This window comes from Parathielavia appendiculata, assembly GCF_033297405.1.
Source record: "Parathielavia appendiculata strain CBS 731.68 unplaced genomic scaffold N657scaffold_14, whole genome shotgun sequence".
Taxonomy (NCBI): Eukaryota; Fungi; Ascomycota; class Sordariomycetes; order Sordariales; family Chaetomiaceae; genus Parathielavia; species Parathielavia appendiculata.
Window position 1 is genome coordinate 147,452 of NW_026944233.1, and position 22,126 is coordinate 169,577.

At 56.2% G+C, this 22,126-nt stretch overlaps 8 protein-coding genes across 8 annotated transcripts in view; 3 read left to right on the forward strand and 5 right to left on the reverse strand.

Annotated features, from left to right (window-relative positions):
* The window catches only part of N657DRAFT_624360 (uncharacterized protein), a gene marked incomplete at its 3' end in the record, with an annotated part of 2,169 nt that extends 671 nt beyond the window's left edge, over positions 1-1,498 (forward strand). Inside the window, exons 2-3 of the mRNA XM_062790711.1 lie at positions 137-526; positions 584-1,498. Coding sequence (XP_062644561.1) covers positions 137-526; positions 584-1,498 — 1,305 coding nt within the window. The remainder of the gene's footprint in view (positions 1-136; positions 527-583) is intronic.
* Positions 1,499-1,512: 14 nt separating this feature from the next.
* On the reverse strand, positions 1,513-3,855 carry N657DRAFT_692685 (TPT-domain-containing protein). The gene is made up of 2 exons (XM_062797176.1): positions 3,197-3,855; positions 1,513-3,126 (listed from the first exon to the last, which is right to left on the reverse strand). The coding sequence occupies exons 1-2, from the start codon at positions 3,617-3,619 to the stop codon at positions 1,765-1,767; spliced, it is 1,785 nt and encodes a 594-aa protein (XP_062644562.1). The 5' UTR covers positions 3,620-3,855; the 3' UTR covers positions 1,513-1,764.
* A 286-nt stretch (positions 3,856-4,141) lies between these two features.
* Positions 4,142-6,523, forward strand: N657DRAFT_692686 (DUF382-domain-containing protein). Its single transcript, XM_062797177.1, has 2 exons — positions 4,142-4,320; positions 4,380-6,523. Exons 1-2 carry the CDS (start codon positions 4,246-4,248, stop codon positions 6,168-6,170), a joined length of 1,866 nt encoding a protein of 621 aa, XP_062644563.1. The 5' UTR covers positions 4,142-4,245; the 3' UTR covers positions 6,171-6,523.
* A 1,156-nt stretch (positions 6,524-7,679) lies between these two features.
* Positions 7,680-10,304, reverse strand: N657DRAFT_140663 (uncharacterized protein). The gene is made up of 3 exons (XM_062785931.1): positions 8,668-10,304; positions 8,014-8,607; positions 7,680-7,925 (listed from the first exon to the last, which is right to left on the reverse strand). Exons 1-3 carry the CDS (start codon positions 10,198-10,200, stop codon positions 7,830-7,832), a joined length of 2,223 nt encoding a protein of 740 aa, XP_062644564.1. The 5' UTR covers positions 10,201-10,304; the 3' UTR covers positions 7,680-7,829.
* Positions 10,305-13,669: 3,365 nt separating this feature from the next.
* On the reverse strand, positions 13,670-16,125 carry N657DRAFT_578837 (uncharacterized protein; the record flags this gene model as incomplete). The annotated part of the gene is made up of 2 exons (XM_062789348.1): positions 13,670-13,712; positions 13,838-16,125. The coding sequence occupies 2 exons, from the start codon at positions 16,123-16,125 to the stop codon at positions 13,670-13,672; spliced, it is 2,331 nt and encodes a 776-aa protein (XP_062644565.1).
* A 338-nt stretch (positions 16,126-16,463) lies between these two features.
* On the reverse strand, positions 16,464-18,548 carry N657DRAFT_648585 (putative ubiquitin fusion degradation protein). The gene is made up of 3 exons (XM_062793545.1): positions 18,086-18,548; positions 17,721-18,020; positions 16,464-17,654 (listed from the first exon to the last, which is right to left on the reverse strand). The coding sequence occupies exons 1-3, from the start codon at positions 18,086-18,088 to the stop codon at positions 16,866-16,868; spliced, it is 1,092 nt and encodes a 363-aa protein (XP_062644566.1). The 5' UTR covers positions 18,089-18,548; the 3' UTR covers positions 16,464-16,865.
* Positions 18,549-18,708: 160 nt separating this feature from the next.
* On the forward strand, positions 18,709-20,311 carry N657DRAFT_648586 (uncharacterized protein). Its single transcript, XM_062793546.1, has one exon. It carries the CDS (start codon positions 18,745-18,747, stop codon positions 20,200-20,202), a length of 1,458 nt encoding a protein of 485 aa, XP_062644567.1. The 5' UTR covers positions 18,709-18,744; the 3' UTR covers positions 20,203-20,311.
* N657DRAFT_648587 (TIP49-domain-containing protein) lies at positions 20,162-22,025 on the reverse strand. The gene is made up of 3 exons (XM_062793547.1): positions 21,942-22,025; positions 21,647-21,873; positions 20,162-21,580 (listed from the first exon to the last, which is right to left on the reverse strand). The coding sequence occupies exons 1-3, from the start codon at positions 21,948-21,950 to the stop codon at positions 20,398-20,400; spliced, it is 1,419 nt and encodes a 472-aa protein (XP_062644568.1). The 5' UTR covers positions 21,951-22,025; the 3' UTR covers positions 20,162-20,397.
* Positions 22,026-22,126: the final 101 nt, after the last annotated feature.

Sequence of the window (22,126 nt, forward strand, 5' to 3'; positions counted from 1 at the left end):
TCTCTCTCTTTCTCTCTCTTTCTCTCTCTTTCTCTCTCTTTCTCTCTCTTTCTCTCTCTTTCTCTCTCTTTCTCTCTCTTTCTCTCTCTTTCTCTTTCTTTTTTGGGAACATTATCAGGTGCTAACGACCTGACAGCCCGGTGCTGCCCCGTGTCGAAACCTGGTGATTCACGGCACCGAAGCCACGGGCAAGAGCGCCATCACGGCTGCACTACTGGCCAGGCTCGCAGACCGAACCGAAGATGAAGGTTTCATTCTGAGCCATGCCATTGTCAACTCGGCAGAATGCATCACGGCCCGCCATCTGTACGAGACTGTTGTTAGCAAAGTTGCCAATGCCCTGTCATGGGATGGCGCACCTTCGAGGTGTGAGACAGTGTCCCAGCTGACCGTCGAGCTGGTTAAGCTGCTCAAGTACACCCCTCGTCCGGCCGGCTTTCACTTCGTGCTCGTCTTTGACGGCATCGACCGCCAGCGAGATGCACCCCACACTCTGGTGCCAGCTCTAGCGAGACTGTCCGAAATTGTGAGTTAAACCTTCTGTTCCACGGGTATCGCATTACGCATACTAACCTCTCGCCAGATTTCATCCCTGACCACCGTCTTTATCGTCACCTCACCACCGCCTCGCTTCCTCCTCACCTCCTCTGTTCCCCATCTCCACTTCCCAACCTACACCAAGACAGACTTCGTCTCTATTGTCTCAGCCTCCCCGCCGCCCGCGCTGCCCAATACATCTCCGCAGGAAACAGCCGACCTTTGGACGCGCTTCACCGCCGCCGTCCACGATGCTCTCGCCCGCGCCGCTTCGCGCACCCTGCCATCCTTCCACCACGCCTGCACCGCCCTCTGGCCCCGCTTCACAGCGCCCGTCCACGCCGGCACCCACTCGCCACGCGAATTCTCCAAGCTGCTGATCGCCGCGCGAGTGCACTTCCAAAACGAGCGTCTCCTCGACCCAGGCGTTCTTACCTCCACCGCCACCGCCACCGGATCCGGCGCCGGCACCGCCCTCGCGACCCTCCTTCCAACCACCCCGCGCCTCCTCCTTCTCGCCTCCTACCTGGCTTCGCACAATGCCACCAAGCACGACATAACCCTCTTCTCGACCCACTACCACGGCCGACGCCGACGCCGTGGCGGCGGGCCCTCTGTCGGCGGGCGGCCGCGCAGCAAGCACCGCAAGATTGCGCGCAAGCTGCTCGGCTCGCACGCCTTTGTCCTGGAGCGGATGCTGGCCATCTTCGCGGCGGTGCGCGGGGAGTGGGAGGCCGGTAATACTCGTGATCATGGTGACAATAAGGAGGAAGGTCATGCGGATATTGGCATGGCGATCGCCACGCTGGCGAGCCTGAGGTTGTTAGTACGTGTTGGCGGCGGCGCGACCGGGGACTTGATGGACTGCGGGGGCAAGTGGAGGGTGAATGTTGGGTGGGAGGTGATAAGGGGGCTGGGGAGGGGGATTGGCGTGGAGGTCGAAGACTGGTTGATTGAATGAGGGAAGCAGAGAGGATCAGTGTGAGATGCAGCTCTATTTTATGCATGATACTCATACAACGAACTGTCCAGCCCCCTTAGTTTTCAAAACAATAACCGTGCAAAAACGCCTCTAGTAGCCCTCGGTGTATACGATGGGAGAAAACATCTAGCACAGGTCGGCACCGGGACTCTTCCCAATGCCACCCACTGAATCATACCCAACCAGACATCCCATCCTAATATCATGAACCCAACACAAGCTTGCTCTCGTTAACACATGTCCCGCTACCTAGCAGCCATCGCCTGCCCGTCCCCGCTCCGCCAGGTATCCTCCTGCCTCGTCCCTGGCGGCCGCCAGGCGGCATTGCTGGCCCCACGATTCCGCCCGCCGGCGCGTCCGCCCACATCATCCGACTTCTTGTTGTCTTTCACGACACTGCTCGACGCAAACGCCGCCGCCGCCGCGCTGCCCGGCGTGTAGACATGTCCCGTTGCCGCTGCTGTCTCGACCACGGCCACGGGGTTTTCAAACACCATCGCCGCCGACCCGTTCATCTGGCCGCCCACCCCCGGGGGAGCGGCATGCTTGGTGGTCAGCGGGAGGAGGGTAGCGTCCTGCTTCAACCTCGTCTCCGTCATGGACCGCGCGCGCTGGTCGGCCTTGTTCTTCTCGTTGCTGCGATCGTACAGGTACAGCCCCAGAAAGGTCAGCGCAATGCCGGCGGCTTGGACCTTTGTGGTCGGGCTGCGGAACCAGATGATGGCGATGATGATGACGAAGACGCGCTTGATGAGCGACGCGACCGAGTACGTGACGGGCGAAACCATGGACAGTAGGACAAAAGCGAGGATGTTCTGGGCAAAGTGGAAGGTGCCGTTGAAGATGTACTCGAGCACCAGCGGCCCGTGGTCGAGCGAGTTGGGGCTCTGGATCAGGTCCACGCTGCCGTCCCATAGGAAGTCGCCGATGATGTCGATACCTTCAGACCACAGCCAGATGGGGCCTGTGAGAAGAAAGGCCATGCCTGACGAGTAGCAGAGCAGGTTGAGCTTGTCGAGCTTGCGGGATTGGGCGTTGGGCCCTTCTTGCTCTACGCGCGCCGCCTCGTTAAAGAGACGCTTGGAAAATATGTTTTGGGTTACAAAGATGATGGCGGCAAGCAGGGCGTAGAGAATGCCAAGGAATTGGCCGCCGAAGGAGCGGTGGCCTGAGCAGGCGAGCATGACGCCAATCGTGAGCGGGATGAGGGAGAAGTATGTCGCCTTGGGGTACCGAATGTCGAAGATGAAGCGGTAGGCCAGGACAGTGAAAAGCGGAGAGAGACCCTTGATAGTGTGCACGAGGGAAACAGGGATCTTGGAGGTGGCGTTGGAGCTTAGGAGGTGGCCCCCTATTTGGAAGGCTGCGAGCGGTAGTGTCGTCCTGATCACGTCTCGGGAGGGATACCGAATCGGATGTCTGAGTGCCGGGACGGCGGCACGCAGTTGGGGAAAGGTGGATGCCAGGAAGGAGAACAGGAGGCAGTATGACGAGACAAAGGCGAACTGGACCATGGTCAAGGTCGCCGGCTTGTCGAAAGCTGTGAGGATCGCCTTGGAGGACGTGTTGGTCAGGGCGGACGACCAGTACCACATAACGCACAACGCCTACGGAAAAGAAAAATCAGTATCAATCGCCGTCTATTTCCACACACAAACCCCGGGGTATATAGCATACTATTAACTTCCACGAGACGGGTGCGCGAAGGGCTTCTGCAATCTCGTGTGCATTCTGGCTCATACTGGCCGAGCGCATTCTGTGCACGGTATTGCTGATGCTGCTCATCCGGCCGTGGCCCGACGGGCCAGAGATGGGTTCTCGGGGAGCCCATCTCACCCTGCTATCCCTGCGAGCATGCCGGCTGCCCGAGTTTGCAGCATTGCCATTTCCATTAGCAAAGCCGTTCTGCTGCCAGCGCTGGCCTGGAGTTTGCCCGCTTGGAAACAGATGGCCGTCGTCGAAGTCGGGGAACTTCTCGGTTTCGCCCTGTCCCGTGCCGCTGTTCGATTCGGCAAAAGTTCGACCGGACGACGAGCGAGATTGTGACGCAGCCCGAATGTGGGAGCCGGTCGAAAGCGACGCGGAATGAGAATGCGGCATTACGCTGCGAAGCGCTGCGAATGCGGTAAAGACACTCGATCGACTCGAACAAACGAATGGGCGAGCGTAGCAGACGTCCGGACAGGGAATAAAGTGAGTAAAAAGTGCTGTCGCGCCGCCAGCGGATCTAAATCATGACGACTTCCCCGTCCACTGTTGCGCGTTCCGTCTCGGTCCCACACAAGCAGAGACAAAGTTCGCGGCAATTGACGGTGCACTGATGTTTCGTATCGGAGGGGCGCGATGGATGTTCAATGTGCCACGAGCCGTTTCGGGTGGTCAAATAAACTTTCTTGGCGGCCCCAGTCCACTGCTGCACACGGGCCTGCACGGATCCGTACGGCTGCAGGCGCGGCCCACGAAGGCCGGGCCACCGCCACAGCTCCCACTGGGCTGCTTTCTGCCACAACGAGCCACAGCTCAATCTGCTCTCAAACTTTTGGCACGCATTCGAGATAAGCCAGGTCGCGTGCAGCTCCACCAAAAGTGACCAAACAATGTGCAACTGCAACTACTGCCCAACGACCCTTCAGCCAGCGGCCGTTTGAATAGCAACCAGACTACCCTGAATAATTCAGATCTTCGGCCCACAAAAACGATCTGGGCCACCGGCTCACAACCGGCAGATGGCGGCGCCAAAGATGACCAAGAACCAGATGCGCCGGGCCAAGAAGAAGGAACAGAAGAAGGCCCAGGCTGAGGTGAGTGTCTCGAGTCCATCGCCCCTTCTCGTGCCGGCACATCCAGCTGACCGCCGTAGCAAAACGGATCCAAGGAACCAGAGGTCAAGGCCGAAGAACCGAGCAAGGAAGAGACACCCGTAGACGAGGAGAGCAAACCCTCCGATCTCGAGGTCAAGAAAGACCCAGACGCATCTGACAAGATTGATGCCGACGGCCCCATCGATAACCTACTTGTTGAGGAAGATCCTGCGTTCGCGGAATACAAAAGCATCTTCGAGAAGTTTGGCATGAGCCTGGAGGATGGCGAGACTACGAGAGAAACCAACGCGGGCAAGAAAGGCGAAGTTTTCTTTGACCAAGACGACGAGATTCCCAGCGAGGACGAAGAGGCGCAGCCAAAGCTGTCTAAGAAGAAACGGAAGAAGCTGAACAAGCTATCGATTGCCGAGCTCAAGGCCTTGGTGCGGAATCCCGAGGTCGTCGAATGGCACGATGTGTCGTCTTCAGATCCTCGCCTTCTGGTTCAGATCAAGGCCCAGCGCAACATCGTCCCTGTGCCGGGTCATTGGTCTCTGAAGCGTGAATACCTCTCCAGCAAAAGGGGTATCGAGAAGCCGCCCTTCAAGCTGCCGAAGTTCATCGCCGACACCGGCATCACCGAGATGCGCGATGCCATCCTCGAAAAACAGGCCGAACAGACACTCAAGCAGAAACAGCGCGAGAGGGTGCAACCTAAAATGGGCAAGCTCGACATCGACTACCAGAAGCTCTATGACGCCTTCTTCCGACATCAAACAAAGCCTGACCTGACACGGTTCGGCGACGTGTACTACGAAGGCAAAGAGTGGGAGGCAGACTACAAGGTGTTCAAACCCGGCGAGATCAGCGACGCATTGCGAGAAGCGCTCGGCATGCAGCCTGGCTTCCCGCCCCCCTGGCTGCTCCAACAACAGCGCGTTGGCCCTCCTCCATCCTACCCGACCCTCAAGATCCCTGGCCTGAACGCGCCCCTGCCCCCGGGAGCAGCATGGGGCTTCCAGCCCGGGCAATGGGGCAAGCCTCCACTCGACGAATACAACCGGCCCCTCTACGGCGGCGACATCTTCGGCATCATGGCCCCCGGCCAGCCGGGCGCCGCCGCGCCCTACCAACAACCCCAAATTGTTACAGCTGCCGGACTCAGCGAGCCCATCGATCGCACCCTCTGGGGCGAACTCCAACCGCCCGCCGAGGAATCCGAAGAAGAAGAATCTGAAGAGGAGGAGGAAGAGGAGGAAGGCTCGGAAGCAGGCGACATCCCACCCGGCGGCACCGAGACAGTCAGCGGGCTCGAGACCCCCGGCGGGTACACCACCGGGTTGCACACCGACATGCATGCGCCGGCGGGCGTCGAGACGAGCATGGCGGGCGAGTTCGACCTGCGCAAGACGCGCCGCGGCGGCTTTGAGACGGAAGAATCCTCGTACGGCGGGCCGCGCCAGGCCTACACCGTCATCCCGGAGCGCCACGGCCGCGCCGAAGGCTTCTTTGGCAGCGACAAGACGTACGACTTGTCCAAGAAGCCACCCTCAGGCCCCCCGCCTGCCGTGCCGGTGCTGGGGCAGGACGAGGACGCGTCGCGCAAGCGCAAGAAGCCCGGTGATGTGGATGTCGCGCTCGACCCGGACGCGCTGGCGGCCTCGGGCGGCATCAACAAGGAGGACCTGCGGCGCAAGTTTGAGGCGGGCCGCAGGGAGGAAGGTGTCGGTGCGCAGTGGCAGCGCACGGCGTACGAGGAGGACCTGATTGACATGATTGCGCAGGAGAGCAGGAAGAAGCAGAGGCGGGAAGAGGAGAGGAGGGGGGAGAGGGCGAAGGGGAGGAGGTAGGGTGATAAAGGTGTCGAAATTGTATGTGGGAATATAGCGAACCGCAGATGGGTTGTTAATGGCATGACTGGGGCGTTCAGGCGCGTCGGTTTCTGGCAGATGGACGGGTAGGTGGATAGTTCCGTTTGGTCCTTCAACACGGAATGCAGTGGAGTGAAGATTTAATTCTCCTGATGACGAGTTTGTAAAGTCCATCCGTCTTGCCATTTGGTGGCGCTGAGGTCAAGGTCTAGGTCTGCATTTGTCTAGGGGTGTGCTTGGCCAGAAAGGTAGAGAGAATCTGTCAATGTAGGGGACCCAAATCTCGGTCTGCCAAATAAGTTGTGTAGATGTTCCCTTGGAGCATAATCACGTCGTGTGTGCTGCAAAATCGGCATCAGGCCTACCAAGAGCGCTAAGGGAATATGTTAGCTAGGCAGAGAAATGTACGACTTGAAAGAAGTGACGCAAGGGAAACAGGAGATGACGAAGAAACCAGAGTATGGTTCCTCGTCTCGCGCCTTGTTTACATCTAGATGCACCAAACAGGAGTGCTTTTTATATTCTTGCTAATGTCAACGGGCCTACAAGCACCAATCCAAGTAGCTGGTCTGGAAGGGACTCCCTACCTTTTATTGATGGAGACCGGCTGCTGGCTTCAGGAGGATGCCGCACCGGAGTTCAGAGTTGAATTCGATTTACGCTTCAAGACTGTTGTTAACCAAGCTCAAATCAACTCAACCAGTTAGTTGAAAGGGGGTTGTGTACGGTTCATATTCGGCACATCCAAGACCACATAGGTATTTGGACGAGTGGCTGCGGACGATGAGCCGAGCTGCCTGAAGGTACGTGTTGCTTCTGTTGCTTGGAGGACAAGTAAAGGCCGGATTGTATGTCGACGCACCGTCTACATGTCCCGACCAGAGGATTTGAAAGCCACACACTTCATTATTCAACGTGGCCGTTTCGGCCGTCTATGTGGCCTGTATACGCTCTCGTCGGAATCGGCTCACAAACCACATTCCTTGAAGGGGTCTTCAGAACGTTGAGACGTCTAGGTCGGTTACCTTAGATTTTCGTCCCCTCCTTCCACCTTCTCTATCTTACGCTTTCTTTCTTCTCGCTCCTATTCCTATACGGTGTCCCAAGCGCAAGGTTAGACCTGTTAGTGATCCTTCTCGCTACTCTTATTCATGGTCTTTCCCGTGGAGTATTATGAGGGCCATAATATCTGCTGATCGAGAGGAAGAGGCAATAAACAAACGATACCACAGAATCTCCTTCAATCATCCATTTGTGTTGGAATATTGAACATAGGCCGCATCTGACTCCAAGTTCATTTCTGGCAGTGAGCCATATGAGCGTGCCGCCCATGAGCATGTAGGGTAGTCAGCTACCGAGTGGCCGAGCGCTTTGAGCTGTGATATCACGAACTGCCACAGCTCCCAGGAGGCTCATATCGCGGAAGCACATTCCAACCCCCGCCAGGTTTTATGGCGTAAATCACAGATGGACTCGCAAGATGATATCGCCATCTCCGCCCCATACCTCCCCCCGTTACTACCTCAAGTATCTCGAATCCACTGCCCACCTAATTAAACCTCTTTCTCACGCCACATCTGCCTCATGTTCGCTTGCCCCCGCGTTCCCATCGTATCTCTGCAATCCTCCAAACCCAGCCTACACACACGCCTTGCACTTCCACTGTTCCCTCCTAGCCACCGCCTCGTCGGTATTCTCCACGCAAGCGTCGTGATAGAGGCGATTCTTGCATTCCTAACGTCGTTCACCAACAATTAGCAACCATCCAGAGCTCAATAAAACCCACAGAGGGAGAATAAGAAAGCGGACTAAAAGGACACACCAAATTAGCGCACACCAGCATAGCCGGTACGGGCACAGGCCGCCCACACTCGGCACAGCAGCCGCCCGTAGCCTTGGTCCTAACATGTAGGGCTGACTCCTCGTCCTCCGTCTCCCCAACCTCCTGCTGCCGCCGCTGCCCATGCCCATGCCCCTCGCCCCTGGCGACCCGGCGAGCGCGCGCGTCGTTCAGCAGCTGCGTGGCCTCGTGGATGACGGACTCGGGAAGCACCCTGCGGGCCAGGAGCGTGGCCACGTGCTTGCTGAACTCGTCGGCGCGGGACGGCTTGGCCACGAGCCAGGCGGCCTTGTCGCGGACAAAGCGCAAAAAGTGGCGGGGCAGATACTGCTCCGACGAGATGTGTTTCGGCAGGATGAAGGCGTCCCACTCCTGCTGGTACTCCTTTTCCTCGGCGTTGAGGTCGATGAAATCTTGCAGGTTGTCGCGATGCTTGAGGAGCAACCACGAGTCGTCGATGGCGTGCTGGGGTACCGGGGTGCCCGGTTGTAGTTGGGCTTTGCTGAGGGGGTCGAACAGGGGAGTCTTGGTCTTGGGGACGAGGACCTTCTTCCGGGTCCGCTTTGCGGTTGGTTTCTAGCGCTTCTGTCAGCTATCCAAGAAAAGAATGCGGTGGTAAAGATACAGGTAGCTCACGGTCCGAGCCGCCTTGGGAGCGGTTTCCTGAAATACTTCACGGCCGTCATCCGGGCCAAGGCGGGAGGTGACCCAGGAGTCGTCTCCGTTGACGTACTTGTCCAGGTCAAGGGGCTTCACCGGCAGACCCAGCTGGTACACCCTAGGTCTCAGCGGAGACCCTAGACTGTTGGCATTGGGCTTTACAGTGACGCAGTATCCAACTTTGGGCTTGAATTCAAAGTGGAAATCATACTGCGGGTGGCACTGGTAGTGGGCACGCAGCTGACTGAGTCTGTCGTTCTCAGCGCCACACAGCAGGCAGGCAAACTTGTCTGTCTGGACCTGTTCTGGAGGGAGCAGATACGTAATAGTATGCTCGTCCACCTGGCCATGTTCGTCACCAAGCTTCCGCCGCTTCCTGGTCTCCCTTCCGACTTGCTTGTTCCACATCTGCTTGACGTTGTAGTTGATGTCCTGCCTCGTCCGCCGCGAGCGACCGGGGGTTAGCTCGCCCTCAGCCAACTCTTCGACCGGGTCAACGACCGTGCCATTTGACTGCCCATTTAGCGTGATGTCGCCTTCGCCATTGACCAGAAGCTCACGGTGATGCCCATTCACTCCATTGACGATGGCGGACTTGATGTTGCCGTTAACAACAGGCACAACGGGCTGATTTGGGTCATAGACAGAGATAGAGGGCAGGATGTCCTTAGAATGCTCCCTCGCCTTCTGCTGGCTCGAAATGGCTGTTAGCCAGCGCACATCCATGTCCATGATAAAGTTGGTGGCGACATCTCCCAGAGGGTGTTTCTTGACGCGCAAGCGGACCGACTTGCGGTTGCGGCTGCTGAAGAGATCAGCGATGTTGGCGGTGAGCACCCATTGCCGTGACGGGAGACCCCGGCTATAGAAGGTGTCCTCATCGCTGATGGGGACCAGGTCGGTCGGCGGCCAGTTGGCATCGCCGGCAGACTCCAACTCGACGAGCACTGAGTAGCATTTGGCCAGTCCGAAGATGGCATCATCGTCGCGTTCAAGGTAGATCTTCTCCTCGGGGATGTGGAAAGGCGTGATAGAAGAGAAACGTGCCATGGGAGACGAGCCAGCCGGGTTCTTGAAGATGCGGATGTCGCAGACTTGGCTGTCAACGTGGAGGACGACGGGCTCGCCGCCCTTGTGACCGCATATGGTGAGCTTGCAACGGGCCTTGATCTGGACAACATCGCGGATGTTTGGGGGAATGACGCCATTGAGGATGCCGTTCTTCACCCTGGGCGAGTCCTTGTGGCTGATCTTCAGAACCTCAATGCGAAGGGCGCGTTGGGCGGTAGCGTAATTCTCGAACAGCGGGAAGCCATCGTAGTCATTGTCGATGCGGCGACGCTTTGCTGGGCGATTCGACGGATGGTCGTTGTCAGCAGGCTTGTCGCCGGCGTCGCGTGACTCTGACGAAGACGTAATGGCCATCTTAGGGTCCCAGTAGTTCGTGGTCTTGAGCCAGTTCCGATGTAGGAAAGGCAGACCGCGATGGTGGCAGCTAGCGTTCGTCATGGCTGAATCGATCACAGCTACGCCAAGGAGCGGTGATGGATGCTTGAGCAGAGTTAAGGAGGCCGAGATTGTCAGTGCGGCCGTGCAACAGAGCGAGAAGGCCGCATTGTCCGGCGAACGGGGGCGATGTAGAGGGTGGGTGTAATGGTGTTGAGTCTTGAAGACGAGCAAGTGGACGGAGCTGGCGACGGGACTCCAAGTCGAAGGGTTCAAGGTTGAGATGAGTTATAAGATGGAGGGTTCCACCGGGAATAAATGAGGATGGAAAAGCCTTTAGATGATAATAGCCCGTGGCCCGAGAGAAGACGAGAGTCTGTTGCGAATGAGATGTGATAAAACCTGAAGGGTTGAGGCAAGTGAACCCCCGGTCTGATAGCTTGAACAAGACAGTGGCAGAAACCCACTGGGTAATGCGACTGCTGCTCTCGTGTATCAGCTAAAGGCAGCTGGATTAAGGGTGAAGATGTGTGAGAGAGAATGAAAAGACAGGAATTCTCGATCAGACCGAGTCGGCCCATTCAGGTGTGCACACGACAGCAGGCCAGATAAGCCAGGCTGTTGCTGGAATCAAAAGCGTATAGACATCAATGCATCGGATACAGGATGGGGCGTTACAATCAGGGCGTCAAAATAGGAGTACGGCTGTGGAGCAGCGGCTGAGAGAGGAAGAATGTGAGAGACGCGTGCTGTAGTTCCCGAGTCGAGGAGATTCTCATATCGCGATCGCTGTTGTTGATTCGTGCCGCTCAACGGCCCTGGTCGTGTCGTGGGGCAAGGCTCCGTTCTCCGACTGTGAACGGCTAGCGGCGAGCGCGGTAGCAGGGTACGAAGCCCGGTACGCAAAAGTCCGTGTCAGCGGGCGTAGCTTGCTAACGCAACCCTGTCAATCACACAAGACAATTCAACCCTACTCCAAGGGAAAATCACCCGGTGTACAATGCATCAGTTAAGGGCATGGCTTCCCCTCTTCTTTATTAGCGGCTCTCGAGCTGTTTGGTGCCGAGAGGCCGGGCAGCTAAAAAGCGAATGTGGGGCCGCAGAACAAAATCAAAGCTTGCCTGCTTTCCAAAGCTTCAAAAGGACTCGGAGATTGATGCTCTTACTCTAGGATCTATCTGGGCGGCGAAACCAACAGGATGGGCGAAATTGTGATGTTTTGCAAAGCCGGAAATGCTCTAAGCCCCGAGCATCAGCACTCAGAGGACTGCATTGCATTGTGTGTGCTCGGACATTGCCCTGAAGACAGCTGCTCGGTAAGGCATCTGACAGGAGCCAGCAAACCTGAAATGTATCCACGATTGACCCCAGCATCCAAGCAAACGCCGGCGATACGAATGCTGGTTACGGAGAATTAAGAACAAGAAGCCTGCTCAGAATTGACCTGGGACGGGAATCCATCACTGAAAAAAGGCAGCTGGAACCGGCTCCGGGTCAGAATTACAGCAATACAGCAAGCTGGAGCTTCATCAAAACCTCAATGAACAGGGCAACTAGACTTGCTGATTAGGAATGCCGAAACTCAAGTAGACATGGGAACATATCGTCGTGTCGTCATGGAGGCTGCACTTCCTGGGATGCTTGATACCTCGCCATGAAAATCAGGTCCGATTCAAGGTGGCAAGAAAATGATGCAGAGTTCATACTATAGTTTGACCCTGGTTTGTTGTTTGTTAGCGCGGAACGTAGGTATCTACGTTTCTTCGGCTTTCACTTTGACCTTCTTGGATTCTTACCCTCTTTTTTCACCTCTTCCTCTCTGTCTTTATCTTTGCCTTCCTTTGCTATCTACTCTTAGCTTCTTATTTTTATTTTCTATACTTGTCTTTTTGTCTTCCTTATTCTCTTGTTTCCTTGATTTTCATTTTTCTATTCCATGTCTGGTCCATGTCTTGTGTTACGCTAACGAACAAACCAAGGCTGGACTGTGAAGCCCTGTCTACCCCGAACCACCATTGACTCTACCAGATCCCAAGTAAGAAGTCCACTATGTTGGCAGAGCTGTTGCGGAAATTGTGTTCAGCTTCAAATTCCCAGATGTGTCATGTTACTCATGTATGATTTCGCACATGGAATCAACATCAGCCAAAGCTGTCTGCAGAGAATCAAACGACCCTGCCATAGGAGATGCCAACGGAAGCTCTGGTACGATGATCGTCACCGCAAAGCTCAAGCCTGGCCTCCTTGGTGGTATGTATAAGGTATGTCTTCTGTTTCTTCTCATATCTGTGGGCCCATGGTACTTATACTCAGTAAAAGTACCTTAACTCTTTGGAACAAAGGCTCAGTGGCGTGATTTAAAGGCTGGGTCCAACAATCGGAAAGAAATGTGTGCTCGCGAATACCTCATTCAAACACTCCGTTAGAAACAAAGGGGAAATATTTTGGCCGGCTCAGCGGAACTCGCGCCCAAGACCCCAACTTATTCCCAGTCCCTGGAAGCTTTCCTCCCAGCGCTTCCATGATACAAATACAAATCGTACTGAGTCGGAGCTATGCCGTCGAGGTATTCCCTTGAACAACCTCCGGGGAGCAGTTGCGCTGCCTTTGAGCTTATATTCGTTTCAATGATCACATGAAGAACCTCCAGGAAGACAGAGGCCGGATGCCAAAGACTTGACTGGTACGATGACAGCAGTCCTAATCTTATGCCTGCTGATGAACATGGTACAAAATGATACAACCTTCCAAAACGGCTTGTTTCCCCTGATGTCCAACGAGAGCGCAACTTCGGTGTGCCTAGCCGGTATCAGATGGATTGCAAACGGCAAGCAGGGCGCTTAGAGAGCACAGGTTGCTCGTTTCATGGGATGGCTGGGTCACTCCTCCCCTGTCCGTAACGGAACAGAGATGCTGCGGTCATTTGTTGGGTTGGTTTGAACTGTTGGTGAGACTTGAGGACACGAAGCTAGCCATGAATCCCAAGGTCAGGCACGCTACAGGGCCCGGAGCGTGGTCAACATTGCAATACTGAACAACAGATTTGGGGTCGGATCTATCTATGTAGGTCTGCATGGCTGCTCCCACAAAGCTACCCAGATCCTCAGTCAAGTTCCTGGATACAATGCCAACTTGCATCGACATCCAAGTGACAAGCCATGGTGGCATGGCCAGCCTGGGCCATGTCAACCACCCTCCCAGGGAGAGATAGGTTCTCCTGAACTTTCAAGCAAGTCAACTCAACCCATAAATGCAAAACAGCCTCCGGTTCTCGTATGAAATCCCGTTCCTGAAAGCCAGAAAGCCAGAATAGAGTTCATCCTTCCTTTTCCAAACCAGCAAAGTGAAAGCAAGTCGAAGCCAAGCCAATGGACGCCGCCAATGCAATCAAGGGCCTCGTCTCCCAGAGCCCAATGCCCACCCAGTCAATGCAACCCGTCAACAGACCACATGTCAATAACCCTCCGTAAGGATACATAAGGTATAAAGAAACAAAAAAAACCCGTATATCAAGAGGCCGCAGTGAACTTGCTCACCAAGCATATCCACTATCAAAATCCTCATCGTCGCCGACCCTGCACCACAACGTCAGTTAAACTACACCCATTCAATCATCCGGGCCGGGAAAACCCGGCCTCGGGAAGTAAGACATGTTCCCGAGACAGTTGTCAGGGGCAAGAAGAGTTCATGCAGGACATACCAGTCGTCATCCGAGAGGTCCTCATTCTCGCTATCCAGGAAATCGTCCATGGTGAGCGTCGTCTCAGCTGACTTCTGGTTATCGAGCTGGATCTCGACCTTCTCGCACATACCATGGCGAAAGGGTGTCTCCTTCGGGGGCGCCGCCAAAGCTGTCGGCGACGCAGGTTGGCTCTCATCGCTCGAGCGTACCGCCTCCTCTCCTTTCTCCTGCTCCTCCTCTTCGTCGTCAATCTCATCCTCATCCGTATCAGGCTCGGCATATGATGGGCGGCCGAGACTCCTCAAGTCTCGGCCGACACTACTGGCGCGCGATGAGGAATTCGAACTTTTCACCGCAATCCGGCCGCTGCGACGTGACGGACTCCCAGCGGGGAGAGTGCCGCGGGCGGTTTTGCGTGACTGATTCGAGGTGTTCTTCACTGCCCCGTTAAGCGCTTTGTGTGATGGGTTTCGCAGGGAGAACAGAGGCTGAGGATCCTCCTTAGCGCGCAGGAAGACGTGCCGTAATTTGCGGTCCCACTTGTTGCGTAGTCGCGAACGCTCTTGAATGGGGATGCTCAACATGGCCTTCAGGTCCAGCCGGCGAAGTCTGAGTAGCTTCGGCGCATTGTCAACCAGAGATTGTAAAAGGGTCTCAGCTGCCTCGGCCGTCCACTTCTTCATGTTCAGAAGCTGGAGCGTCTCCAGATTAGATGGCCAGTCTGGGATTTGGTCGGCAGTGAGCAGCTGGTCGTAGCTCGGGTCAGAGTCATGATAGAATTCATGGTGGTTGTAGGTTTTGAAATCGATCGACAGGACTTGCAAGTTCGGGCAAGCGGTTCCCAAAACCGTCAAAAACGACGCGCTTAGGGACTGATTGTGCCTCAGGATTAGGTTCTTCAGATAGCGTCCGCTCGCGAGAAGGTAGTCGGCAAAGTCCTCCCCGTTCACATCCCAGCAGTTGACAAGCTCGAGCGTTTTGAGAGTCTTGGGCAACAGAGGAAGCAGCTGGTCGTTGGCTGCAGTGGAGGACTCAATCGAGAGATGCTCCAGGGCTGGCAGGACGGTGATTGCGCTCGCCAGGCCTTGGATGAAGTCGAGGTCCCTCGCAGCCAACTCGGCTTCATCGGCGCTTGCTTTCGCGTGAAGCGAAGGCACCTGATAATTGACGAACGAGACCTTTTTCAGGCCCTGGAAGGGCGGCGTTTGGTGAAGTGCCTTGAGACCAGCGAGGTTCAGATCCGGACCCATCAGCCGTCTATTCCACTGCCACCCATGGAGCTGTGTCTGATCGGCAATGTTTGCCCCTTCGGCCGCATTTCGATTTCCGCTGAGGGCTTCGAAAAAGGAGACAGGGTAGTGCCAACGCAGGCTGCCGTCCAAGGACCGGTACGGCGGGAGATCCTTATGGTGAGAGAACTGGACGGACTTCAGCTGAGGGAGGTTGCCAATCAGATTTCTGAGGTCAAGTGGTTGACCCTTGTACGTCTTGGAGGCAATCTCGTCAACATCGATCCAGAGCTCTTTGACTTTCGGCCTGTAGTTGAAGAGGGTGGTGGAGGGGTCTTTGGACAGCAGCGACACTAGGCCGTGAGCCATCGACCGACTGAACAACGGAGGGGTCTCGTAAAGCGCGGTAAGCGCTGGCTCTGCGAATGCGCGGCAGACACCACTTGCTGCGACCAGCCATCTTGCTTGCTGAAGCTCGGCGAGCGGCGATGCGGCATATCGAAAGATCTGGACCAGGACGTGGTACGGCAGGCTGGCCCAGTCTGGGATGACTTCAATTTCAGTCACGACCTGGGCGTCTTTGGGTGATGGATGCTTCACAGTAGCAAGCCGACGCGGGCTCTTTGTTACCCGAACTGGATCGGCCGACTTTTTGGGGGTCGCGGACTTGGTGGCTCTCAGTCGGCGGGTATTGGCTTCCTGCTCCACATCGGAACCGGGGGTGATGTAGGGGTTGTCGAGCTCATCCCCGCTATCGCTATCTTCATCGTAAAAACCCCGACTGCGATGGGAATGACGAGGCCGCTTTGTCGCTCGTTGAGCTGCGCTGTCGCCTGAAAATCGGAATCGCTTGCGCAACTGGGGGGTCAGGGTGATAGCTTGTGGCACCGCAACCGCATTGGCAGAGTCGGATTGGGTGAGCGCCGCCGAGCTCCTTGTCACCCGGCCACCGGCTCTCGGAATGGTAACACCTGCCGGCGAAGACCGAACTCCGGATGCTTGGCGCGGCCGCAGATTGCGAGTCGTTGCTGCCGATGCAGCGGGTACAGGACCCGTGGCCTCGCCGCGAGTCCTCATGACGATTTTCCGCTGCTACGTCTATGGGAAGGTAACAGCTGCGCCACCCAAGATTGCGGCCTGGAATTTCCTGGCACGGAGGTAATGGAAGTGCAACGTGTTGAGAAGGATCGATGAAAGCCACCAAATTAATCGGATGCAGCAATTGGAACTTTGTGGTGGCCCGCAAATCGAGCTTCGACGATGACAGGCAGATGGCCGGTCCACAGCTCCGGGTGGGGTCGCTTGCAGCAATCCGTACATTTATCACTAAGCGCACGGTTACCTCGCACTGTCCCTTTCCTCCGTAGGTAGCCGATGAACGCAACTTAGAGCATATCAAATTGTGAAATTGAAAGTGTGCCGAGATGTAACAACACAAGGTAATGACTCGTCAACATGATGCGGGCATCTTCTTGCGGGAATATGGCCACACTAGAAGTCCACGAGACAGGTAGGCTGGCAGATACCCTGACTCTCAACTGCTTTGAATCCTGAGCTTCCAATACCGCCCGCCCAGGAAGGCTTGGTGAGTCGAACGCTGCAACGTCTCTGTCCGTTTTGGCTGATTCTGTGTTTCTCACTCTAGTCCCTTCGTGGTTTGCGCTCCCCAAGACATTGCCATTCCCAATGCCAGTTGCCGTTCTCCCAACGCCAACCAAATGAACCGAACCAACTGTCTAAGACACTGGACATTCCCGTGAGCACCGAAGTCTTCCCACCTTCTAGGCCGTAACCTCGGTCTCCCATATTCGATCTGCCTATTTTCCGCTCTTATCGTCTGCTTCACCTTTCTTCTTCAAGGCGCCCCGCAATGTCTGCCCCTGGCCGGCAAAATGGGGCTGCTTGGCGTTTGCTGCTTCCCTCTCCTTGTCCTCTGCAGTCTTGACCGGCTTAATCTCATACCCCAGAAACAACTTGTTCGGCGGAAGACGAAGCGGAGCGGGGCCGTTACTTCGAGACTTGGGCGGTTTGGTAACATTTGACGCTCCAGCCACAGGCGCAGCGGGTTTCGGCGTCGGGGCTTTGCCGGCCTTCTTTGCACTCAACCGTTGCCCTTCTCCGTGGAAATTACCCGCCGAAGCCGCCGCTGCGCCAGGTTTGATGGCGTCGTAGTTGATCGCTTGTGCCATTGTGCCCTGATTGTACATCAAACCGCCGGGAGGCACTCCGCCGCCCACACCATATACGCTGCGGGGAGTGCTGGTGCCACTGCCGCGCGGCACTCGCTCCGGCTCGACGTACCCGACCGGCGGAGCAAAGTCGACGCTGACATCCGTCTCGATCATGCTGACGCCCATCTTATCCGTTTCAGGCTTCACGTCCAGAACAGCCACGTCGTAAACCTCGTCGTTGTACTCGAAGTTGAAGACGTCCCCTTTTGTCAGAGCGGCAAAGTTGCGAAATGCCTTTTCGAGGACGGCGCGCGGGTCGGTAATCTCGAGGAAGTTGACGGACTGGGGCTGCAGCTTGACGAGCTTGGCGAGCTCCAGAGAGGTGGTCTTGACCTGGATCATGTCCCCAACATCTAACTGGAGCGTTTGCATCATCTGCAGGCAGTCAGTGTCTGCGTCCATGCGCACGAGAAGATTCCGAGGAGCTTCCGAAAGACGTACCCACTGTGGAATGTACGCTCTGCCCTCCTCAGCCACAAACTCCAACACACCGGCATGTGTGTGTTTGCCCGTCGCCCCGTTGATCAGTTCCAGCATGATAGGCCACTGAACGTGAAGCCTTGACACCTTATCTAAGGCAGATGGCGGCAGAAAGATCTTGGATCCGTAGTTGAGCTCGGGGCGCTCGGCCCCGGGGGCCATGATCATGGGGTAGCACCGGTAGTACTCGTCAAACCGTTGCGCCCGAGGGACCCGGAGGCCGCCGCGGTAATCAACACCGCCGGCGTCGAAAGGGTTAAACTGCAGTTCAGGTATCAGTTCGCTGAACTCCGTGAGCAACCACACGATGTCGGGCCGGTCCTCACCATCTTCGCGGAGAAAGTGTGCGAACACACGGAAGTTGCGGGTAATCAGGTCAAGATCGCGGACGAGTATCGCAAAGTAGAATATAGAAGGGGTCTTGAGGTCGTCCTCCGAAACTTGGTACCAAGACAGCCGGATCTGAAAGATGGCAAGTACCTGACCTGCTGATGGATGTAATGCTGCAATAAGCTCGGAAGCCGAGGACGCGAAGTTGCTGGAGGATAAAAACACCGATTCCGTAATTTAATCAGTGCATACCTCAACCACGTGGTCGTAAAATGGAAATTGCCGCTATTTTATGCGCTGTTTGTGAGTTTGTCTTTTCTGAATTGCCAGGTAACGCAGTGATGAAGGTTCCTGCAGCAGCTGGGCCACTGGAAGCTTGAGGCAATAGCGCGGGGTATCCGTATTCAGCTCCCTGTACTGTACAAAGCTATCTATTCCGTAAGGGATATGTACTGTAAGTAGGTGGAAATCTAGCTACAGTAGTTCAGGCAATCCTCCACTTACTTAGTACCTGTGGCGTTGTGGCGCGAGCTGCATCAGGCATCTCACGGTGCGAACTGTCCACCTTCCGAGTTGAAGCTGACGTCAAAAGCCCTGCGGTCGTCTCCTCGCAAGTTACTTGCTGAACGACATCTGCAATCCCCATCACAGTGACATGGCATCCAGATTTTCGGCGGCCCGCCCAAAACGGGCCGGTGAGGCTTTTGCACGAGCTCGCCACGGCGAAGACCGTGATGACGAGGGACCCACCTCGAAGAAGGTGAAGTTCGATATCCGCAACCCATCCGCTCTTGCGCCAAGCGCCCAGGACGAAGACGACGAGAACGACAATGTCCTTGACGCAGACGTCATCGGCGCGTCCGGAAGAGCAACGAAGCGCGGCGCCGTAAATCTCGAGGGCTACGAGTCCGATTCCGAAAATGAGTACCTCAATGCGAGGGCGGAAGCAAGGGGCAAGAAGGACAAGGAGGCCGAGGATGTCGACCTAGCCGAGGTGATGGACAACTACAGTTCCAAGGCTAGTCCCGGAGGAGGCGGTGTTGAGGACGATGAAGTGGACATGTTTGGCGGTTCTGACGCCGGCGAAAACACGCTTGCCGACAGCAGCAAAGGAGGAAAGAAGAAGGACAAGCAGGTGCGCTTTCTCGCCGATACCGAGATCGAAGGTCAAGAAGACACCAGCAAGAGCGGCGGTACTGTGCGAATAGATGGCAGGGAGGATAGTGACGACGAGGATGACGAGGATGACGATGAAGAAGCGATTGCTGCCGCCATCGCGGAAGAGGGCGTAGATGAGGAAGTTGGCGCAGGCGGCCTTAAAAAACACGCGCCAAAGATCGACGCCTTCAACATGAAAGCGGAGCAGGAAGAGGGTGCCTTTGACGAGGCAGGTAACTACATCCGGAAAGCCGCCGACGCCGACGCCGTGCACGATCGCTGGCTCGAAGGAATCAGCAAGAAGGAGATGAAGAAGGCGGCGGCAGCGCACGAGAAGCGCGAGGCTGAGCTGCGGAAGCTGCAGCGCGAGAACGACAGCATATTGACTGGCGATCTGTTCAAGGAGCTCATCGCAAGGCTGGAGCCGGGCGAGACGGCGCTGGATGCTCTGGCGAGGCTTAGGAAGAGCCAGACAACAAAACCCAAGGCCAAGAAGGTTCCCAAGTGGAAGCAGAGAAAGTCAAAAGCCAATGGGGATGGAGGCGGGGATGCAATGGACGTCGATGCCGATAAGGAGACCGAGGACCCAAAACAGGCCAAGATCAGGGAGGTCATCAACGCGATTGCTGATTCTGCAGACAAGTTGATGCAGAGGGATTTTGCGAACATCTACGACACAGAAAGAGAACGACTAATAAGAGAGTATCGGAACGAGACCGGGGAAGCCTGGGTGGAACCACCTGAACCGGGCGGTGACGAGGAGGGAGGCGGCGCCGGGGAGACGAAAATGTGGGAATTCCGTTGGACGGACGGACGCGACAATGCTGCCAAGCAGGGGCCGTTTGACGGGCCAACAATGAAGGCATGGCAAGATGCCGGCTACTTTGGGGAGGGCGTAGAGTTTCGGCGAGCAGGGGAAGATGGGGAATGGACCCGGGTTGCTACGTTCTTGTAAGACAATGAGACGGCCTCCAGCTACGTAACAACACCAAATCGGCGCAAAATCGCCAACGACCACAACTCTTCCCACATCTATGAATATCCATTACCGTACTTGTACAAGATATCAAAGCCGCGCCGTCCCAGTGAGCCAAACATTTTCACCCGCCCCCTGAACGCCTGCAGTAGATCAAACACCTATTTCCCCGCTTTAGCTCGTGTCCATTGTCTCTCCGGTGGTGCCGTTGGCCGTGACCCTGAAATCAACGGCGCCGTCATCGCCAATCAGCCGCTTCTCCGACTCGGCAACGAACTGGACACTCCTGGCCGGGTCGTAGAAGAGCTTGAAGCTCCGCTGGACATCCTCCACGCCGACCTGTTTGGCGCGCCGCTTGGCGCAGATCAGCTGGGACGTGGTGATGAGATTGCTCGCGTAGCGCAGCCCCGCCTCTTGGCCGATCTTGGTGAGCAGCGCAAGCGCATCTGGCGTGAGATCGACTTCTTCCTCTTGGGCCCGGATTGACAGGATTTGACGAAGCTCGTCGGCGGTGTAGGCGTGTGTGTTGATGATGGCAACGCGGTCCAGGAAGTCGAGCGGCAGACCGTGAGGGCTCTTGTAATCTGTACCTCGGAGGCGGGAGTGACCTCTGTTGCTGGCCATGATGACGATAGGAGCCAGGTCCGACTCGAGCGCACGGTTGATGTAGGAGAAGCACTCGATGTCGAGCATGTGAACCTCGTCGATGAAAAGAACGCCCGGCACAATTTCTGCCTTGCCCTCCTCTTTCCACTCGGCAATCTTGGTGTTGATCTGGTCCCGGATCTCGCTCCTGATCTCGCCCGTGTCGCCGGAAAACAGAGCCAGGAAGCCCTGGGTCCGCGAGTTGATGACGTCGATCTCGTGCAGAGACACTGTGTGCACAACCTCTTTCCGCTTCTGCAACTCGCCGTCAGGGCACTGCAGGAACTTGGTGTCGACTCCCATGGCATCGTAGTCGCGCGACCGCGCGTAAGACCGGCCCAGCTTGGTAATTTTCCCCGATGACTTGTCGATCGAGATAATGTCGCCCGCCATCACGCGCTCCTTGGTCATGGCATCGATCATCTTACTTCCCATATCGTAGATAGCCTCCATGTCGGTCGTCTTGATGGTGAGCTTGCCCTGCTTGGCGCCGCCCGTCACGCTCCGGTCAATCTGAATCTCGACTACTTCGCCCTCCATTATCTCGCTCTCTTCCTTGATTCTGACGCCGATTGACTTCCGGAAGGCCTGTGTGAGGGCCTCGGTCTTGGACATTTCGAGAGAGAAGATTTCGGAAGCGGCGAGGGTGGTAAAGGGGACGTCGGGGCCCAATGACTGGGCCATTCCCATGGCAATGGCTGTCTTTCCGGTGCTGCCAGGAGAAACTAACGTCAGCACACGGCGAATCCACAGTTGGTTGACATGTAACAAAACCTACCTGGGAGGTCCGGCGATCAGCACAGCGCGACCGGCAATCTTGCCCTGCTTGATCATCTCCAACACGACGGCAGCAGCCTTGCGCGCCTTCTCCTGCCCGACCAGACCCTGCGATGCAGCTCTGGGCTCGAGAGTGTCGGCATCAACGCCTAGTCCGCGGATGTGTGAGTGCGCTGCGATAAGGTTGAGCCCCCGGAGCTCTTTGCTCTCGGAGACTGTGACAACAGGCTGCATCACGGTGTCAGTTCTTGTCCCAGTAGCGTTACCTAATGTTCTCAAGATAGGTGGCCACTTACGGCAGCCATTTTGCAAGCTAGATCAGGTGTCAGCGGACGACGTTTGGCGTGGAGGTCGAGCGCAGCTCAGTCCACATGAGCGCGGGATTCCAAATGTGGTAGGATGGGCTCGTGGCTGGTAGATAAGATAGAAGTTAGTCCCTGCGCCTCTGTGGCTGGTAAGTGCTAAGGTAACAATGCCAAGC